Below are 17,607 nucleotides of genomic sequence, written 5' to 3' on the forward strand. Positions count from 1 at the left end.
ATGGTCTATGCTGTATACAGACTTGCAACTTGCTCTTAACTCATTTAACAATGTATCTTTGCTCTGTGTCTTTTAGGACATCCAGCTCTATCTCAGAGCTGAGCCCTAAAATCCTGGCAACTGTATTTCCGGCCTATAAAATCCATGCTGTTGGATCATTCTGTATTTAAATAATCGGGAGGACTGGTGCTTTCAGAGCTTTTTGACCCTCCAGAAACTGACCGCTGAGCTATGTGGACACCTGAAGTCTGTGTAGCTGTCCAGGGGGCCTCGGGGACCCCGGGACAGTGGCCCCTCCTGGAGGCAGGGGCCTGGTCTGTGCCGCCGCTATGGCCGGGTCTCAGCGCAGGAACCCCGTCTGTTCCTGTTTGCTGCAGTATCGTTGGCACAGGTTACTCAGTGCCCAGACCAAGCAGCTCTGCCTGGGCACGGCCTGGGGCAGTGGGCAATGTCATCTCCTTCCCGAGCTGAAAGGTGTGAACGGTCACAGAAGGCTGGTGGGGACCTCACCACAATAGGACCTGTGCCCCTGGGCTGGTAGGCCCCTGCTGCAGAAGTGGGTTCAGGCCTCCCCTTTCCTTGTGGGTGCTCCGTGACACCCAGGCACCTGGTCACCTCAGGCATCTGCTCGGAGGCTGGTCCATCTGACGCGAAACATCTGCTCTAAGATTCACAGACTCCCCTTTCGGGTTTTCTCTCCCTTCCTCCCTCCACCTCACCTGCCTTTCCTTCCTTCCCCCCCTTTTTTCCCTCTCTCCCTCCTACTCTATCTTTCTTTCTTTCTTTCTCTCTTTTTTAATGTTTTACTTGGGTAGGAAGCAATGGCCCAGTTTTTGAAATGCGTTTCACCCAAGGCCAGCTCGTTAACAACTTGGAGAGATTTCTTTGTTTTAAGGGGTTTCCAGTTTCCTCTGCTAAATAAAGAACACCCATGTAAATTCTTGCCTCACTTCAATAATAATCAGCACAAAACTAGATTCTTCCATTTTCAAGGCGCCTCTTAATTTGCAACCCAACAAGGTGGGGGCCGGGGAGAAATTCTCAGCAGAGTGGACTGGGCAGGGAATGGCCGGGGATGGTCCACCTTTAGCTTACATAGGGAGTGGCTCTGAGGAAAGAGAAGATTCACAGGTCAGACGCTGGCCTCCAGTCCCCACCCCTGGGGCTGCCGGGAGGCGCCCATGGGGCTCCCGGGAGGCGCCCATGGGGCTCCCCACTCCTGGGGCTCCCGGGAGGCGCCCACGCGACTCCCCACTGCGCCCCCTGCATCCCACTTCCAGAGCGGAAGCGTCCTCCGGGGCCTCTGGAGCGCTCGCCCTGCTGCTCCAGGGAACTAATTACTCTCCAGGGCCTGGGGGTGCCTGGCTGCAAGGCCTCAGGAGGACGATCACAGCATAAAATCGCTTCCCTGCCCTGGCCTTGCGCATTAATTATGCCCCCACAACTGTCAGGCTGACTTGCCCTATTTCTTTTCTATGTGGAAGGCTATGTGCCATCTTTTCATTTCGCCCCCTTCCTGAGACTTAGAAATTCAACACCTGTGTCAAATACGCCAGAGGAGGGGCATATTTAACTAACACTGACAAGTGGTGGCCCAAAAAGCAGGGCGCATAGGGTGGAGACAAGGATGCCAGGTCGGGGTCCCGTCAGAGGACGTGGGTGTGAGCCTCAGCTCTGCCCCTTGAGCTGGGTGAGCCTGGCCCATCCCCGCCCTCTCTGAGCCTCAGTTTCCTCATTTGGAAGACAGGACTACTACCAGCCCCCCTGCCCCTGGGGCTGTTGTGAAGAGCAGGTGAGAACCAGAGGCCTGTCCCAGGTCGCACTGCAGGAAGCTGCGCGGCAAGGCCTCAGTCAATAATTACACTTTCCTCTCGTCCTTCTCTGAGGATCTGATCAGGAGAGTTTTTTCATTGCCACCAATTACATCTTCTTCACTATTCATAATTTCCTCTTTATTTTTAAAAGCAGATAGCTGGCTTGCGCATGCGGTGGAGTGCAGGGCACACATTAAGGTTTCCATCCAGAATGGACAATTTTCCAGATTTCCATTACCCCGTTTCCATGCCCTATCCTAAACACAGCTGTCAGGACAAGAGGCTCATTAAAAAGATTGTTTTGACTGATGGAATGTTCGTGGATCAAATTGGAAATCCGTCCAAAAATACTCGAGGGAGGTAGACAGAGGTGGCTGCGAGCCGCGGGAGGGGAAAGCTTTGCGGAATGGTGAAGATGACATTTGCTGGGGGAGGTGCCCCCACCACGCCCAAAGGAAGGGAAGCCGAGGGGACCCGGCCTTGGGCCACTGTTCCTGCTTTGGCTGCTGGGGACAGGCAGCGTCCACCCGGCCCTAGAGGCGGCACTGGCGCCTCTCACTCCTCCCCACGGGAGTCCCCCCAGGCCCTCTCTCCCGTCTTCCTTGCTGGGCCCTCTTCCTCCTCCCCGCCTGGCCCTCCCTGCGGCCGCCATGCCCTTCTGCCCTCAGCCCTTTCCGCCCACTGGGTGCCTCTGCTGTGACGTCACCGCCCATCGTCCCCAGCCCAGACCCAGGTCCTCAGCTGCTCACGCACGGGCCGGCTGCTCCGAGGGCCTCCGCCTGACCTCGCAGCCAGTACTCACGCACTGTCACCCAGGTGCCTGCCCCTCCCCTGGTGGCCGTAACAGGGTGAGCACGCACGGTCTCCCAACCTAGGGATGCAGGGGTCACCCTAGACCCTCGGCCTCCTCCTGGACCGGGCGACCCGTCTGGGGGCCGGCCTGAGCCCTCTCCCCTCTCCGCCCCGGTGCCATCCTCCGTGGCTGCCAGGCCTCCAGGGCCTCCTGCCATCCAGGCTTGTGCCCTCGTGGCTGCTCCCAGGCGTGGCAGGACCACCCACAGCTGTCAGTGGCTACAGTGGCTTAAACAAGTAAGGGATCTGTTTGTTTGTTTACCTCATAAAAAGGATGCAAGTGGGCCGTCCAGGGTTGCTGCAGCCACTCAAGGGCTTCGGAAGGCCTAGGCTCCTTCTCTCTTTCTGCTCTGCTGTCCATGGCTGCTGGGCCTCCAGGCCCTGGGTCCAAGTTCCAAGTGAGGTGAGGGAAGGACCAACGAAAAGTGTTCCTGGAACCCCACCTGGTAAATTCCAGAACAGGGTCATGTGTCCACACCGACTGTCAGGCGAGTATGGAGAGGGAGTGAGTTTCAGCTGCTCTCCCACTTCCTCTGCTTTAGAGAGGCATTTGGAGATGATGTGCCTAAAGCCCGGCGGGCCGTGCCTGCCAGGACATGGGGCATCCCGCCGGGCATGGAGACAAGGTGTGCCGTGGGGGCCTTCCTCCCTGGCCCGGAGGAGCTGCGGCTGCCTGCTGAGGCCCAGTGCCTTCCTCCTCCTCCTTGCCACAGGAGCCCCGGCTTAGTTCGGGGAAAGGTCCTACCTGGGAGGCACTGGGCTCCGGGGCAGCTCCTCCACCCCTGAGGCAGGATCCCAGTCCGCTGGGGCCCTTCTCTCCCTGTGGCCGCTGATGGATTAGGAAGGCGCCCGGCCCAGAGCAGCTACGGGGAGGAGGGGTGACATCTGCTAGGGGCAGTTCTGGGAAAGGTTTAGCTTTTTTGTTAAAAAGTCCCCTTTTCAGCTTCTCAAGTCTAACCATGGTGTCCAGAGCTGCGACGGCTCTCATGAGAAGGTCTAACCTGAGGACGAGCCCCTCCAGGGAAAGCAGAGCAGAATCACGGAAGAACCTGCCCACCGGGCTTGCCAGGGCCACAGCTGGGGCCCACCCCCGACGCCTGTTTAGGTGGAAGGATAAATTTTTTTATCCTCTGGGCCAGGTGAGGGGGGGATTCCTGTCACCTACAGACCAAAGTAACTGACATGATTCTCTACTTTTTAAAACAGTAATTCTCCTTTTGGGATGACTGACAGTTTTTAAACACTATGTGTCTTCCCTTGGAAATGCTTACAAAATAGTAGAGTCCACATGCCAACTAAAAGGTCCCAGGAAGTTTTCTTTTTGAGGCCGAGGTTCAATAGAACTCCCTGTGAGTGCTGTCTTGTCAACCATCTCCTTGGTGTCATTTTACTGTTTGTGAAATTGCTTTCCCAGACGTTGTGCATTCAAGGGCACCAAGGCGCAGCTCTGAAGGTGGGGCCGTGGCTGGATCTTGGTCAGGGAGGGGAGAACCGAGACCGGCAGGCAGCACAGTAACCTCAGGCCATGTCTACGTGCCAACTTGGGGGCAATCGGAAGTGAGAGACAGACGGCACACACTGGAGGCAGAGGGGACATTATTAAAATACCCAAAATGAGCTGCACTGAAACCAGAAAAAGAAAATCTAGTCGAACCATTTTCTTCTCTTTGATTTAGATGTTCATCCTTTTACTTGTGGCTAGAAGCAATTAAGTGTGGCAAAAGCTAAGCAGCATAATTTCCTGAAAATAACTGTCAGCTCGGTAACTATTATTCTTAAATGTAAGTGCCAATTGGTGATTGAGCTTAAGTACCTAGGAAGGGAGGGCAAACTATGGCTCACCGTCTGGTTTTATAGGGCCTGTGAGCTATGAATGCTTCCTACATTAAAATAGTACACAAGTACTTAGACGAGAGCCTCAACATCACCTCCTGGCCCACAAAGCCTGAAATATTTACTATCTGGCCCTTAAAAAAAATTTGGTCAACCCCTGACCTAGACTCCACTACAGAGATTCCTTTTTATTCTTTTTCTTTCATTTTTTTCAAGAAATCTAAAAGATAAAGATGAGTACAAAAGTAACATTCATAATCCCACCATCCAGAGATATATACTAACATCTTGTTATATCTGTTTTCACACTTGTGGCAAGTTATGCACCCAGAAAAACACATTCTTAATCTTAATTCATGCCTGTGGGTGTGAACCCATTGTAAACAGGACCTTTGGAAGGTGTTATTTTTAGTTAAACTGTGGCCCACTGAATCAGGATGGGTGAGGCCTTATAGAGAAGGGGACAGGGGTAAATCCTCCAGGGCGGAGCAGAGCAGGGCGGTGAAGTCAATGGAACCACGATGAGCTAGATGATACTGCCACATGCAAGGCCACGTGACAGAAAAGCCGAGGACCAAGGATCGCCACAGTCTTCTGGAAGAAAGCATTACCTTGAGGCCATCTCAATTTTGGATTTCTCCTAGCCTTGAAACTGTGAGCCAAAAAATTCCCTTTATTTAAGCCAATTCACTGTGTGGTATTTGTTTTAGTGCCAGGAAACAAAAACAACATTTAAAAAAATTATAATTGTAATCAAAGGTCCCTTTAACTGCTGCCCTGGTAGCCTAGAGGCACTCAGATCTACTTTTATGCACAGATATTTGATCAGGAGACAGAGAAACTGGGGGTACTGGATCAAAATACTTTGGTATGTTGATGGATCATTTACAACAAAACCTTTTTTCTCTTTGAAAAGAACCTTTGGCATAGACAGGTATGTGAGGTTGGCACAGAGTAGGTAAGCCCCAAATTTACTGAATAGGTTCCAAAGGCAAACACTTTAGGAAGTAATTTCATAAAGACACAGTCATAAAGTAAAGGTTGTTATGAATTAAAGGAAGAAAAAAAAGAAGGAAGGAGGGATGAAATGTCACCGATAGGAAACTCAACTAGGGTCACAGGTGCTGTACCATTCACACAGTCTCAGGAGAGACCACCCTCAGATCAAATGGGTAGCAGGTAAACAATTCACATCTCTTCAAATGTGATTTATGGAGAAAGAAAATCAAATATTTAAAGAATCTTGAAGTGTGTTATGAAGTTTCCACTCTAAAACTTTCACGTTAATTGTGATGATCTGGCTCCTACCCTGCGTTTCCCCTACACTCTAAGCTTCCTAAGGTAGGAACCAAATTTACTCTTCATTCTATCCTAGTTATGAAACACAGAGAACATATGCAATAAATATTCGAAAGTGAAAAAATGACTCTAACAATAAACAAAACACCCGGCCCCTGCCATCGACAGCTCGGCCACCACTGCAATCAGAATGCTGAGTCTCTTCAGCAAAACACAACACGCAGTCATATTTTGGCCTTTCCAAGACCAAGTTTAGTTCCATAAATTAGAAAATGTGCAAGCATTTTCATTTTAAGATTTGGGCATGTGGGTGCACAATATTTGTGACAGTAGTACTTATTATAGAGAAACAATGGAAACAAATTAAATGCCCAACAATGGGAGAATAGTTAAATGAATATGGTACATCAGTATAGTACAAATATCTGTGGTTTGGGGAATTTTTTTTTAAGATTTATTTTCTTTATTTCTCCCCACCCCCTTGTTTGCACTTGCTGTGACTGTTCATCTTGTTTCTTTAGGAGATACCACGAACCAAACCCAGGACCTCTGATGTGGGAGGGAGGTACCCAATTGCTTGTGCCACCTCTGTTCCCTGCTTTGCTGTGTCTCTCTTTGTGTGTTTCTTCTTGTGTCTCTTGTTGTGTCTGTCACCTTTTGTGTCCGCTTGCCGTGCCTATCTGTTGCATCAGCTGTCTTGCTCATCTCCTCTAGGAGGCACTGGGAACCTCTGCTTCCTGCTTTATAGTGTCTCATTATGTTTTTCTTCTTGTGTCTCTCGTGTCATATTGTTGTGTCAGCTTGCTGTGCCTGCCCATCATGCCAGCTCTTTGTCTTCTTTAATAGGCACTGGGAACCAAACCAGACATCTCCCATGTGGTGAGCGGGAGCTCAGTTGCTTGAACTACATCCACTTTCTGGGAAATTTTTTTTTTTTTAAGATTTATTTTATTTATTTCTCTCCCTTTCCATCCTATTGTCTGCTCTCTGTGTGTCTTCTTCTGTGTCTGCTTGTGTTATCTGGCAGCTCTGGGAAACTGAGTCTCTTTTTTTGTTGTTGTTGTGTCATCTTGCTGTGTTAGCTCTTCGTGTGTGCAGTGCCACTCCTGGGCGGGCTGCACCTTTTTCACATGGTGCGGCTCCCCTTACAGGGTGCACTCCCTGTGTGTTTGGCACCCCTATGTGGGGGCGCCCCTGCATGGCACGCACTTCTTGCGTGCTGCAGCACTGCACATGGGCCAGCTCACCACGTGGGTCAGGAGGCCCTGGAGATTGAACCCGACCCTCCATATGGTAGGCAAATGCTCTATCAGTTGAACCATGTCCGCTTCTGGAAAATTTTCAATGACATGCAAAAATGCTTAATATTATGTTCCTGAAATTCCCATATGATATCATATCAGTTATATGAAAAGAAGAAACATCTTAATATCAAGAAATGTTAATGAACAGACTACTTATAAACCAAGTTTCTACTCCTAACTCCCAATCTGTTCAACAAGGTAGATAGTATAGTGAGATCACAAATCAGCTAAAGATGTAGAATCTCATAAAGTTGAGGCAAATGACATTGGAGAACTGCTGAAATCACTTTGGCAGTGGACACATACATTAGTTCCTGAGAAGGGCAATAATCAGAATATTGACAGATTAAGAAAGACCATTAGGAAAACTGATGAAACCTGTAGTTATTTTTTTCTTTCACATAAATGACTGTCAACGATATAACTGCCAATGTCAAATGTAGGTGCTATCAAACAATTTATCAGACAATTTAGGCCAAAAAACCCCCACAAAAAACCCAAGTCAACACTCAATTAATTCTTTGTTCATTCTGAGACCTGATGCATATCTGGAGTAACAAACAACATTTTATCAAATACAAGTTGAAATAAGCTGATTTCTATAATTTTCCTCTTTTCTCAATTCAACCTTCATTTTTATTCTATCACCATTTTCTATGAGCTACGGCCCCCATTACAAGTGTGTTCTTCCTGGTGCCTACAATCCTCAGGTAATGACCCCACCTGACCTGGACCCTTGGGAGCTCACTAGGGATTCTGTAGGGGTGGCACATCCTTCCCTGTTTCAAGGAAAACACCTGAAACAGCATCCCTGTCTGCAGAGGCACGATTCACAGACTCAAGATGAAAGGACGAGCTGAGAGGCTTACCCCAGAAGAAAAATTGCAAAGGGGACTTCTGTGCCTTTGTCAACCGTGCTCCAAGTGGGTTCTCGGATACCCTCAGCAGACCCTGCAGACGCTCCACTGCTAAGGCTCCACGCCAGCTGGAGCAGCTCCTTTACTGGGGCAGCCCCTGAAGAAGGCTAAGGAGAGCGGACAGCATGGGACCCCTCCCAACACCAGGTGCCCTGACTCGTCTTGTCTTGCCACTAACTGTCACGGCCAGTGAGTGTTCTATGTGTGAACACATCCTTGGTAACCCAACAGCAGTCTTGTAAAGAGTCCCAGGCTGGAACCCGATCCCAGCATGGCCCCTTCCCAGCTGGGTCTTGCTGGGTAGGCAGATTCGTCTCTCTCTGCCTCGGTTTCCTGGCCTGGAACATCAGAGCGATAGCATACAAGCAGTAATATTCTCACTGGTGTATCACTACAGAGTATATTAAATGACAAAGGGAATAAACTGATACTTGTGGAAGCTGGTCACCTGTGACTTCTGGTCCGCACTGTGGAGCGATCACAGGGCACAGGACCCTAGCATGGTGAGTCGAGGGTGGAGAGGCCCATCGGTCAGAAAGCCATGGGCTCCAACTCCCACACCGCTCAGAAGTGGGCCAGAGGTACGAACTCATGGGACAAGGGAAAAGGTGTTCCCTGAGCATCCGTTTATTTCATGCCACATCACTGGAGACACTTTAATAATAATACAAAAGGATAACACGAGCACCACCATTAGACTGCTTCCCAGGAACCAGCTGCTATGTCACGGTGCTGTGTTATCCCTTCGAAGTCCCACAAAAACCTTAGATGTTCCCGTCCCCGCCTGATTGCTCTGTCATCTGAACGAGTGACTTGGCCTCCAGGATCCGAGCTTGCTTGTGGGTAAATGACAAGGAAGTCAACATCCTGCAGGGTTGCTGCGAAGCCTGCGGCGACAGAAAGCTGCCACTGACGATAACACAGGTAATGATAAAACCCAACGTTAACCCCAGTTCTCAAGAAGCTTGCTAATCTCTTGCATTTTTCAGGAGGGAAACTGCAATGTTGGGTGCCTGCGGTGGTAGCAGGGAGAAAGAGAGGTCAGAACACTGGCAGTCCCCCCAGGGGGCAGAAGTGCAGCCCACTGGGCCACCAGGCAGCGTGTCTGCAGGCAGCTCACTGGCTCAGGAGGCAGGTACAGCCACCCCTGAACTCGGCCCTTCTACCTGGGCAACGTTACTGCAGGGAGAGGAATGGACTTAAGTCCCCTGCACCTCATCTGGAATCCCAACTGTCTTGCAAAGTAAGAGAGCAAATTGATGTAAAGTGCCTAGGAGAGAAGCTAGAAGTTTAAGAAAAATGACTCTTCCTCCAGTTACATGTCTGTGAACTTAAAACGGACTCAAGAGTCAGAAACCCTCTGCTCCTCACCTGTCCTGCAGACCTGGCTGGAGGTTTTCAAGTCTGTGATAAGGGGATACCCATGCAGTGTCTGGCACACAAAAGACTTTAATTAAATAAAGTCTTCCTTACTTCTTTTACTTTCAATGATATACAAACATTTTAGATAAATAAAAGGCAGTGAAATTAAAGCAAGTTCTAATTTATTTTACATAGCAATATTCCAAATTTATACTTATACTGTCAGAAAGAGTGAGGGGAAATGCCTCTTAAATGAAAGCAAGTCCAGTAAATGAAAAATAAAATGAACTAGTACAGGACGTAAGAATGGTTAGCTAAGGTAGATAAATTTTGAATTTTACAAAGGAATCCTACTGCTAATTTCAAAATGATGCTGTTTCTAAAAATGACCTAAAAAGAGAAGATGCAATAGTTTGCCTTTATAAACAGATACTGTAGCTTCCCACTGCACTCGAGACTCCTTTTTGAAATGCTAAAATGGGATTATTCAACAAAAGTTTTAATTTTTAGTTTAAGTGTTATTTATAACATCAGAGAAGGAACCTTTACCTTTTTTTCCATTCCCGACTTTAGCACAGGGCCCTTGCTATTTGTTGAATGAATAAATGTTGACTTAACTTTAGGAATTAGCAGTACACATTTACACATGCCAGATTCTCAATTTATAAATATTTATCGTCAGGACTTGATTTTAACTTTAATTAGCCCAACTGTTAAGGATACCTCCGAAGTGAGAAATGTAATCCATCACTTCACACCAGATGTAGCTTCAGCAGTTGGTCTTTTATCTAGGTTTATAGTGAATTGAATGCAGACATAGGATGCCTAAAGCATGATGTTTTAGAGTGAAGTGATGGAAACATAAATAGACCCAACTTTGGAAAATAAATTCAAAACCCCAAATCATAGAAAATAAAGTAAAGAAGATAAAACTTCTCAAGCTGATGTATTCCCCGAAAGCTCTGGATTCTAAGGTTGCTTAAAAAAGGACTGTTTGTGTGTTCTCACTTGGAAGTTGATTGAAAAAGGAACCACTGAGAGGGGTTTTAAAAACGCATTTCAAGAGAGCATCAAAAGATGGTTGCTAATGTCTCATGGACACATTTGCTAGATTTGGAAAACTCCAACTGTGAAATTATTCACCCAAAGGTATATTTACTAATACATTAAGTGGTGATATATGTGCTTTTTAAAAACCAGAGTCAAACCATATCACAAAATTCCATAGGAGTGTTTCATCTACTTCAGTGCTTTTCAACCTTTTACACTATTACCCCTTTTGATAAAACTAAAAATAACACGCGTGCCTCATTCTTGCTGAAAAATCTTAGACCTAATCTATTTTCCCACTTATGCCAAGAAGACATGTGTTCAGCTTTACTTCCTGTAGTTTATATTATAAAAAGAATGGACAATTCTTTCTTTTTTCAAATATAAAGTTATGTTATCCAACTGCAGGCAGGTCCCGAAAGTAGACATGCCTCTCCTTGCCCAGAGAGTCTCATGTATACCCCCATAAGAAGATCCTTAGCCCCTTCTGCCAGCATCCCAGGTGGGTAAAGCCAGATCCTGATGAAAGCACACTTGCCTGCTTTGGGCTCCCAACGGGGTCCAGGTTAAGTAACCACCACCCTTTACCAGGTGCTTAGCATGTGCCAGGCACCATGCTAGGTGCTTTAATACACACCTTGCCTTATTTGATTCTCACACCACCTCTGTGAGGTGCGGACGAGTACCTCCATTTTACTAGTGTGATGGTTTGAAGCTGTATGAACCCCAGAAAAGTATGTACTTAATGTTAATCCATTCCTGTAGATGTGGACCCATTGTAAGAAGCATCTTTTGGTGAGAAAGGACCTTAAGATGTGATCCACCTCATACAGGGTGGGTCTTAATCCTCTTACTGGAGTACTTTATAAGAATGAAATTCAGACAAGAGAGAGAAAGCCACAGAAGCAAAAAGTAGAAGCAACGAAACCCAGAAGAGAAGAGAGAGACTGGCAGATGCCGCCATGTGCCTTGCCATGGGGCAGAGGAGTCCAGGAAGGCAGTGGCCAGTCTTTAGCAAGAAGGTATTGTCTCGACGATGTCTTGATTTGGACATTTTCATGGCATCACAACTGTCAGATTATAAGCTAATAAATACCCATGGAAAAAGTCACCCCATTTCTGGTATATTGCTTTTGGCAGCCTGGCAGACTAGAAGAACAGGTGAGAGAGAAAACTAAGGCAGCTCGCCTGAAGCTACTTGTCTCTTTAGCCCAAAGGGACTGGAATGCAGCCCTGTCCGAAGACAAAGCCTGTTTGTGTAACTGCCACGTTACATGGCCCCAGCCAGCCCACTGGCCTGAACGTCATCATCCTATGCCACCTTCACCTGTCTTCCTTATCTGCACACTCTCCACACTGTTATTAACTTAATACTTCTTTAAATTGATGAGGTAGTTAGACTTCTTCTAATACATGCTACATAAGCAGCCAAGTATTAAATATTTTAAATGCCCCATGCACCCTCCCACAGCCCCCACCCCACCCCAGATCACATCATGTGCTTCTGTTGGAATGTGTGCCCCCCAACCCGGAATGCCCTCCACTGAGGAGCCCAAGGGAGCATGTTCGGGGTAGAGTCTTCAGTGTGTCAGGCAGTTGCTGATTCCAGAAGCATCTGGAATAAGACATACATAGTGTGGACAAGGTTTCAGGGGCAAGCAGGAGTGTCAACTTGTAATGGGAACATTTTTCTAAGCGTAGGCCTGGAAAACTATGGCCCACAGGCCAACAACCTGTATATATAAGAAAGTTTTACTGGAACACAGCCACACCTGCTCGTCTCCCTGTTGTCTATGGCTGCTGCTGTCAAGTTGAGCACCCACACCAGAGACCACCTGGCTCATGAAATCTAAAGTATTTATTGTCTGTCCTTTTACAGGGAAATTTTCTGACCTCTTCTCTAAGCCATGCATTCCCTAGCCAAGAGTTAGCGGTGAACACCAATCCATAGGTGATATGGCTATTACACATATGATTCTGCTGATAAGCAGATCTGAATCAAGTTTAATTCGTTTCCAGCTAACCACCATTTACCTACTGAGGGGCTGGCTACCCAGTGTCCAGCTGGGCTAGAGGCTGGGCTTACAGAGGCAGATTTCCTGGAGTTCATAATCTAATGGAGCAATCAGAATGCAAACAAGTAATTTCAATACACTGTAGTGAAAGACTGGTGCAGAAGCTGATGTTTTATTCTTCCTGTAAAATGGACCCTGAAAAACTGACCTTTTGTTTTTTAAAACACTGAAATTCTAAAACCATCGCCACAGGCTAAGATTTTTTTTCTCTCTCTAGTTAAAAAGAAAGCATAAAAACTAGAAATGAAACTCTAATTCTGTGAAATGACTCATTAACTTTTGCAGGAAAGATCAACTTATTGGAACTTTCATAATTGCCAAATTTGCTCTGGGCTCTCTAATACACAGTTCTGATCTCTCTGTTGTAGATGAAAAAGAAAAGGTATGGAGATATCAAGGGAAAAATGGTCAGTTAAAGAAGCAACCTTTTTTTTTTTTTTTTTGATTGTTTTTAAATTGGAATCCACATTAACTGGGCCACGTATTAACCTTCTGCTGAAAAAGGCAGGAGGGTCAGCGCCAATGCCTGGGTTCAACCAAGATTTCATTATCTACTATCTGTCTTTGCGACTCCAATGAGGTATCAGGTGAATTAAAGGGAAAACCAATTTCTACATTCCGTAGATGTGCTGAAATTGATTATCCCCAGGCAAAGGGAAGGAAGAGAGAAAGTAACGGGTGCCACTTCACATCTGAGCATCTGTCCTGCCCTGATAACTGTTTATTTGTACTGGCTATAGACAACCATTTTGCATCATACAAAGGAGGGTTTTTTAGGAGCTTCAAAAGTAGAAACAGAAAGCATCCGTTTCTAGGGAAACCTGGGCAGTAGAGGCTCCTCACACACATGGTGGCCCACCGTGTAGTGACATTCCTCCGCGTGTATCTCATCCTGCCCGAAAAAATTAATGCAACAATGTGAGACGATTGTTGATGTTCGTTATTAAATCATTTATTCATCCCACACAGTGATTCAGAATTATTCATTAAGCTTGCTGGAAGGAAGCTGGGTTTTACCTCCAGGGAGGTTTGGGGAGGGATGTGCTCTTTAAAAGGATATTTTATAACAACACAATTATCATAATTAAAAGCTACCCTGATATTCTGATGCGCTTCTGACATATTTTGGAGTACTGGCATTTCAGCTCAAGGAGATAAATGTGACTGAAATAGTGTTAGGGAGAAACACTGCTGTGGGGGAAAGGCTGGAGGCAGTAATAAATGCCTTCTGCCATCACCACCCCCACTGTTATTTAAAATTCATTAAATTAATGAATTTTGCAAACTATCATTTGGACCTCTGGCTTTCCAAGATGAGTTCAAGTGACATTGCTGTGACCTGAGTGCTTTCCCGCATTGCTAAGTCACGGACACTTATAGCTCCCGAGAGCCACCTTCCTGAGCTCCCAAACCCGGCAGGCCACTCAGCCCGGGAAAGAGCTACATCCGCATCAGATTCAGATCTTCCCGGTGTGGCCCATGGTTGGTTTTGGGTTTGACAGGCCATTAAACAATGGCCTGGGTGGGTCAGCCACTGCAGGTGGCCGCAGGATGGGCACCCATGTCTGGTTTCCTCTGGTTAAGCAGATTCAGGCGAGGACCTGCAGGCCAGTGGCCAGGGAGAGGATGCCTGAAGGTAGTGGCTGGGGGAGGGGCCCGGGGCCACTCGGGAAGAGAGAAACACATGGCTTTCCATGCAGGCGGCCGGAAAGCCGGCCCGGGGTCAGAGCAGAGAGGGGCTCAGTGGCTCCACGAAGACCGAGGGACTCCAGGCCAAGTGCTGCGGGGTCCACTGTCTCCAGAAGGCCTGGGGAGACAGCACCTGTGCACGTCAGGAGAACGTGGCCTGGGGCTGCTGTGTGCCTGGTACACAGTGGGTGCTCACCAAGGAAATGCGCCGTGTCAGGGGCCACTGACGGAAGGAGCTGTGTCAGAGACTCCCACAAATTACTATGAGCTAAGCCCTAATCCCTGTTTCCCAAATGCAGGGGGACTCAGGCAAGTCAATATCGGCCAATTAGTCTGGTAAGTGCTGGAATCCAAGAGCAGAGGATGAAACCTGGGGTGGGGAATGAGGACCACCTCACACAGAAGGCGTCGATGTGATAGATGCTGACCAGGTGACAGGCAAGAGGCCGCAGGGGAAGGCAGGGACAATGGGGAAGGGCACCACACACCAAGGAGAGGGCTGGGCCTTACACCTGGGGACAATGGGGGCCTCGGGAGGGTTAGAGAATGGACAATGGGGCAAGAGAGGGCCAGGAGGGTCAGGGCAGAGTTGCTGTGACCCAGATGACAGTGACTAAAGAGATGGACTGGAGCCAAATTAAGGAGCTCAAATGAAAAGGATCTGAAATGTCAGCATCCCCCTGGGCAAGGAGAACCTCCTGGGGAGACATGTGTCAGCATTCCAGAGCCGGCTGCCATTAAGAGTGGAATAATAAAACCAACTCGCTGCTCGGCTGCACGCTTACCAAGCAACCTTCTGATTATAATTTGGCCCCCCATGTAGCTCTGCCTACAGGAAGAGACTGTGCCGTTGGTGTGGACGGCGAGTTTCTGTTTTGCTCTCAATTAATCAAGATAGCCGTCTCTGCGAGCTGTGACTGTTTGCCCGCAGTTGCAGAGCTGCAGGCCCGACGGAGAGCGGATGGCATGCCCCAGCCAGAACGCTCCCCCTCCCGGGGGGGTCGGCCGGCTTCCCCCCTGGATGCTGTGTCAGAGCTGCAGGTCTTCTCTTTCAATGTCTACAGATCCCCAGTCTCAATATCTGGGGGTACTTGTGGGTGGCATTTGCTCCATCCTACAAAGGGGAACCCAGAACTACAGGCCACTCGGAGGCTGGCTTACAAGAAGGGAGAGCACACAGCAGTCATGGGAAGGCATTTGCATCATTTAACATTTGCTATGAAAGGAATCAGTGGCATTAAATGTTCTCTCTGGCATTATTCTCTTTTACAAAACAGTCTCCATGGTGGTGCTGATGCCATCCTGACACTTCGTTTCCTTGTCATCAAAACGGTTTTCTGCACCAACTCAAGCATGGCATAACATTTTCAAAGGCCTTAATAGAAGTTTCCCAACTTCATCTCCATGGAACAGTTGGAAAATGTCTCCAATTATGTAAGCTTTTTGTAAAAAGTCTCAAAAACACACAGAAGGTCCTATTGTACTTTTCATAAGTAAATGCTAACATCTAATGCATAAAGATGGAGAGGATCAGGATTCGGGAGTTTTTTCCTCCAGTAAATGCTAGCTGCTGGGGTCAGGCCACCTCCTCCTCTCCACCTCACAACAAATAAACAAATATATTTAAATTTTAGAACAAAATAAAGTGTACTATGGAAAAACCCAAGATCCAAAAGAAGGAATTAGCATCAAAACCAGAGACACAACAGTTGTCAAAACTGGAATCCTGACCAGTCACTAGTAACTGCGGGGAATCAGCTGAGAAGACACCCTTTCTTGTGAGACAAATGCTGAATCAGGTGCGTGGGCCAGAGCCACACGGCGCAGTCGGTAGCTGAGAGCTTACCTTAAACACAGAGTGGCTGCCCTGTGTGTGTGCACATGTGCCAAACATCTGAGTAGGTAAATATCTCTAGCGAGGTAGATGGGACTGAGCACATCTCCCCCTCCCCTGACTCTAGAGGACACCTGTTGAGGCCCAGGAACTACACGCCCCTTAAAGCACTTCCCAGCATTTCCTGGTCACATTCATTGGCCCTTTAGGATTAAACGTCCTCAAGCAAGCTCCTCTGTACCCCATACCTGCCCTTCTGCACGTGCACGTGAAGCCCCGCTCAGACCGCCAACACTACGCACCCCCATCCTTCCCTGGGGAGCAGCGACTGCACACTGAGTGCCTGGTGGGTAGGGTCCGATCTGAATGCTTCACAGGCCTTCTCTCATTCCACCCGCACAGCCATCCTAGGAGAAAGAGATGGCTGCAACTCCCACCTTGCAGATGAGGAACCAGGGACTCAGAAGAGGGCAGCCTGTCCAAAGCCACACAGCCAGTGAGTGGGAGGGCTGGGAGCAGAACCCAGGTCTATCCAAAGGCCCGTTCTCTGTCCCCTTTGCCAGGCTGCAGGGGGCCAGGAGAAGAGTCTGGAAACCTCCATTCCAGACTGCCCTTCCACCCAGACAGCAAGGTCCCAGGGCTTCTACCTGCTTTGGTGAACTTGTCGGCCAGCTCCTGCCGAATGGACTTGCTGAAGTTGAAGTAGTCGTCATCTTCCTCGATGTGCTGGAGGAACAGTGGGATGTGCTGGAAGACGATGGCATGCTGGCACTTCTGCTCGCCCGCCAGGCTCAGCTGCTCGTCCAGCCACTGGTCTTGCGCCTGCTTCAAGGCAGGGCACCTGGAGGCATCGTAGAAGAACTGGGAATTGAGGACAAGGAACAGGACGCCCCCAACCCAGAAGCTGAAATAGTCGTCTCCCCAAGTCTGGCGGAACTCCTCAATGGACTCGGGCGTGGGGACGTTGCCGATGTCATGGTTGCCGCTCACGAAGACCAGTGGGATGTCCCCGTCAACGTCCCTGAGCACTCGCTGCAGGTCGTCCGTCTGCTCCTTCCGCCAGGGCGTTCCTGGAAGAGCGAGGGTATGTTCTGAAACAGGCTGAGGCAGCTTATGTATTGACTAACATAAAACTAACGACAGACGAATCTAGAAGGCCACTCAGCTGGGCACATGGGAACTGGAAAAAGTAATAATATGCTGAAAGCAAACCAACAAGTGTAGGGAAACCCCTGCTGGTCCCTCCAAGTTGAGGCACTCCCGTCCGGCCCTTGGATCACCTTGGAAACTCAGTGTCTATGTGGCCATCCTTCCTACCCACCCAGGGAGGGAGCCAATTCTAATAACTCATGTTAGTGAAGCTCAATGTCTTTCATTCAGATGAAAAATAAACCCAAATCCTTCTAACCTTTCCCCTGAACCATCATATGCAGCCTGAGGTGCTTGGACCCAGCTCTGACACTCGTCCCTGATGGATATTTAGGGTTTTTCTTACCAGTTTAAATTAAATATCCATATATACCCTATATACCTTGCAGATGGTGTGAACACCTTTATGGGCTAACTTTTTAGAAACTG

At 48.2% G+C, this 17,607-nt stretch overlaps 1 protein-coding gene across 2 annotated transcripts in view; it reads right to left on the bottom strand.

Annotated features, from left to right (window-relative positions):
• The window catches only part of CPPED1 (calcineurin like phosphoesterase domain containing 1), a 112,885-nt gene that overhangs the window by 12,809 nt on the left and 82,469 nt on the right, over window positions 1-17,607 (bottom strand). Inside the window, exons 3-4 of one of the 2 annotated variants that reach the window (XM_004466617.4) lie at window positions 16,677-17,099; window positions 2,929-3,109 (exon numbers count right to left, since the gene is read on the bottom strand). In XM_004466617.4, coding sequence (XP_004466674.1) covers window positions 2,929-3,109; window positions 16,677-17,099 — 604 coding nt within the window. The remainder of the gene's footprint in view (window positions 1-2,928; window positions 3,110-16,676; window positions 17,100-17,607) is intronic. The other variant, XM_004466618.4, reaches the window with a different exon arrangement.

This window comes from Dasypus novemcinctus, chromosome 23, assembly GCF_030445035.2.
Source record: "Dasypus novemcinctus isolate mDasNov1 chromosome 23, mDasNov1.1.hap2, whole genome shotgun sequence".
NCBI lineage: Eukaryota > Metazoa > Chordata > Mammalia > Cingulata > Dasypodidae > Dasypus > Dasypus novemcinctus.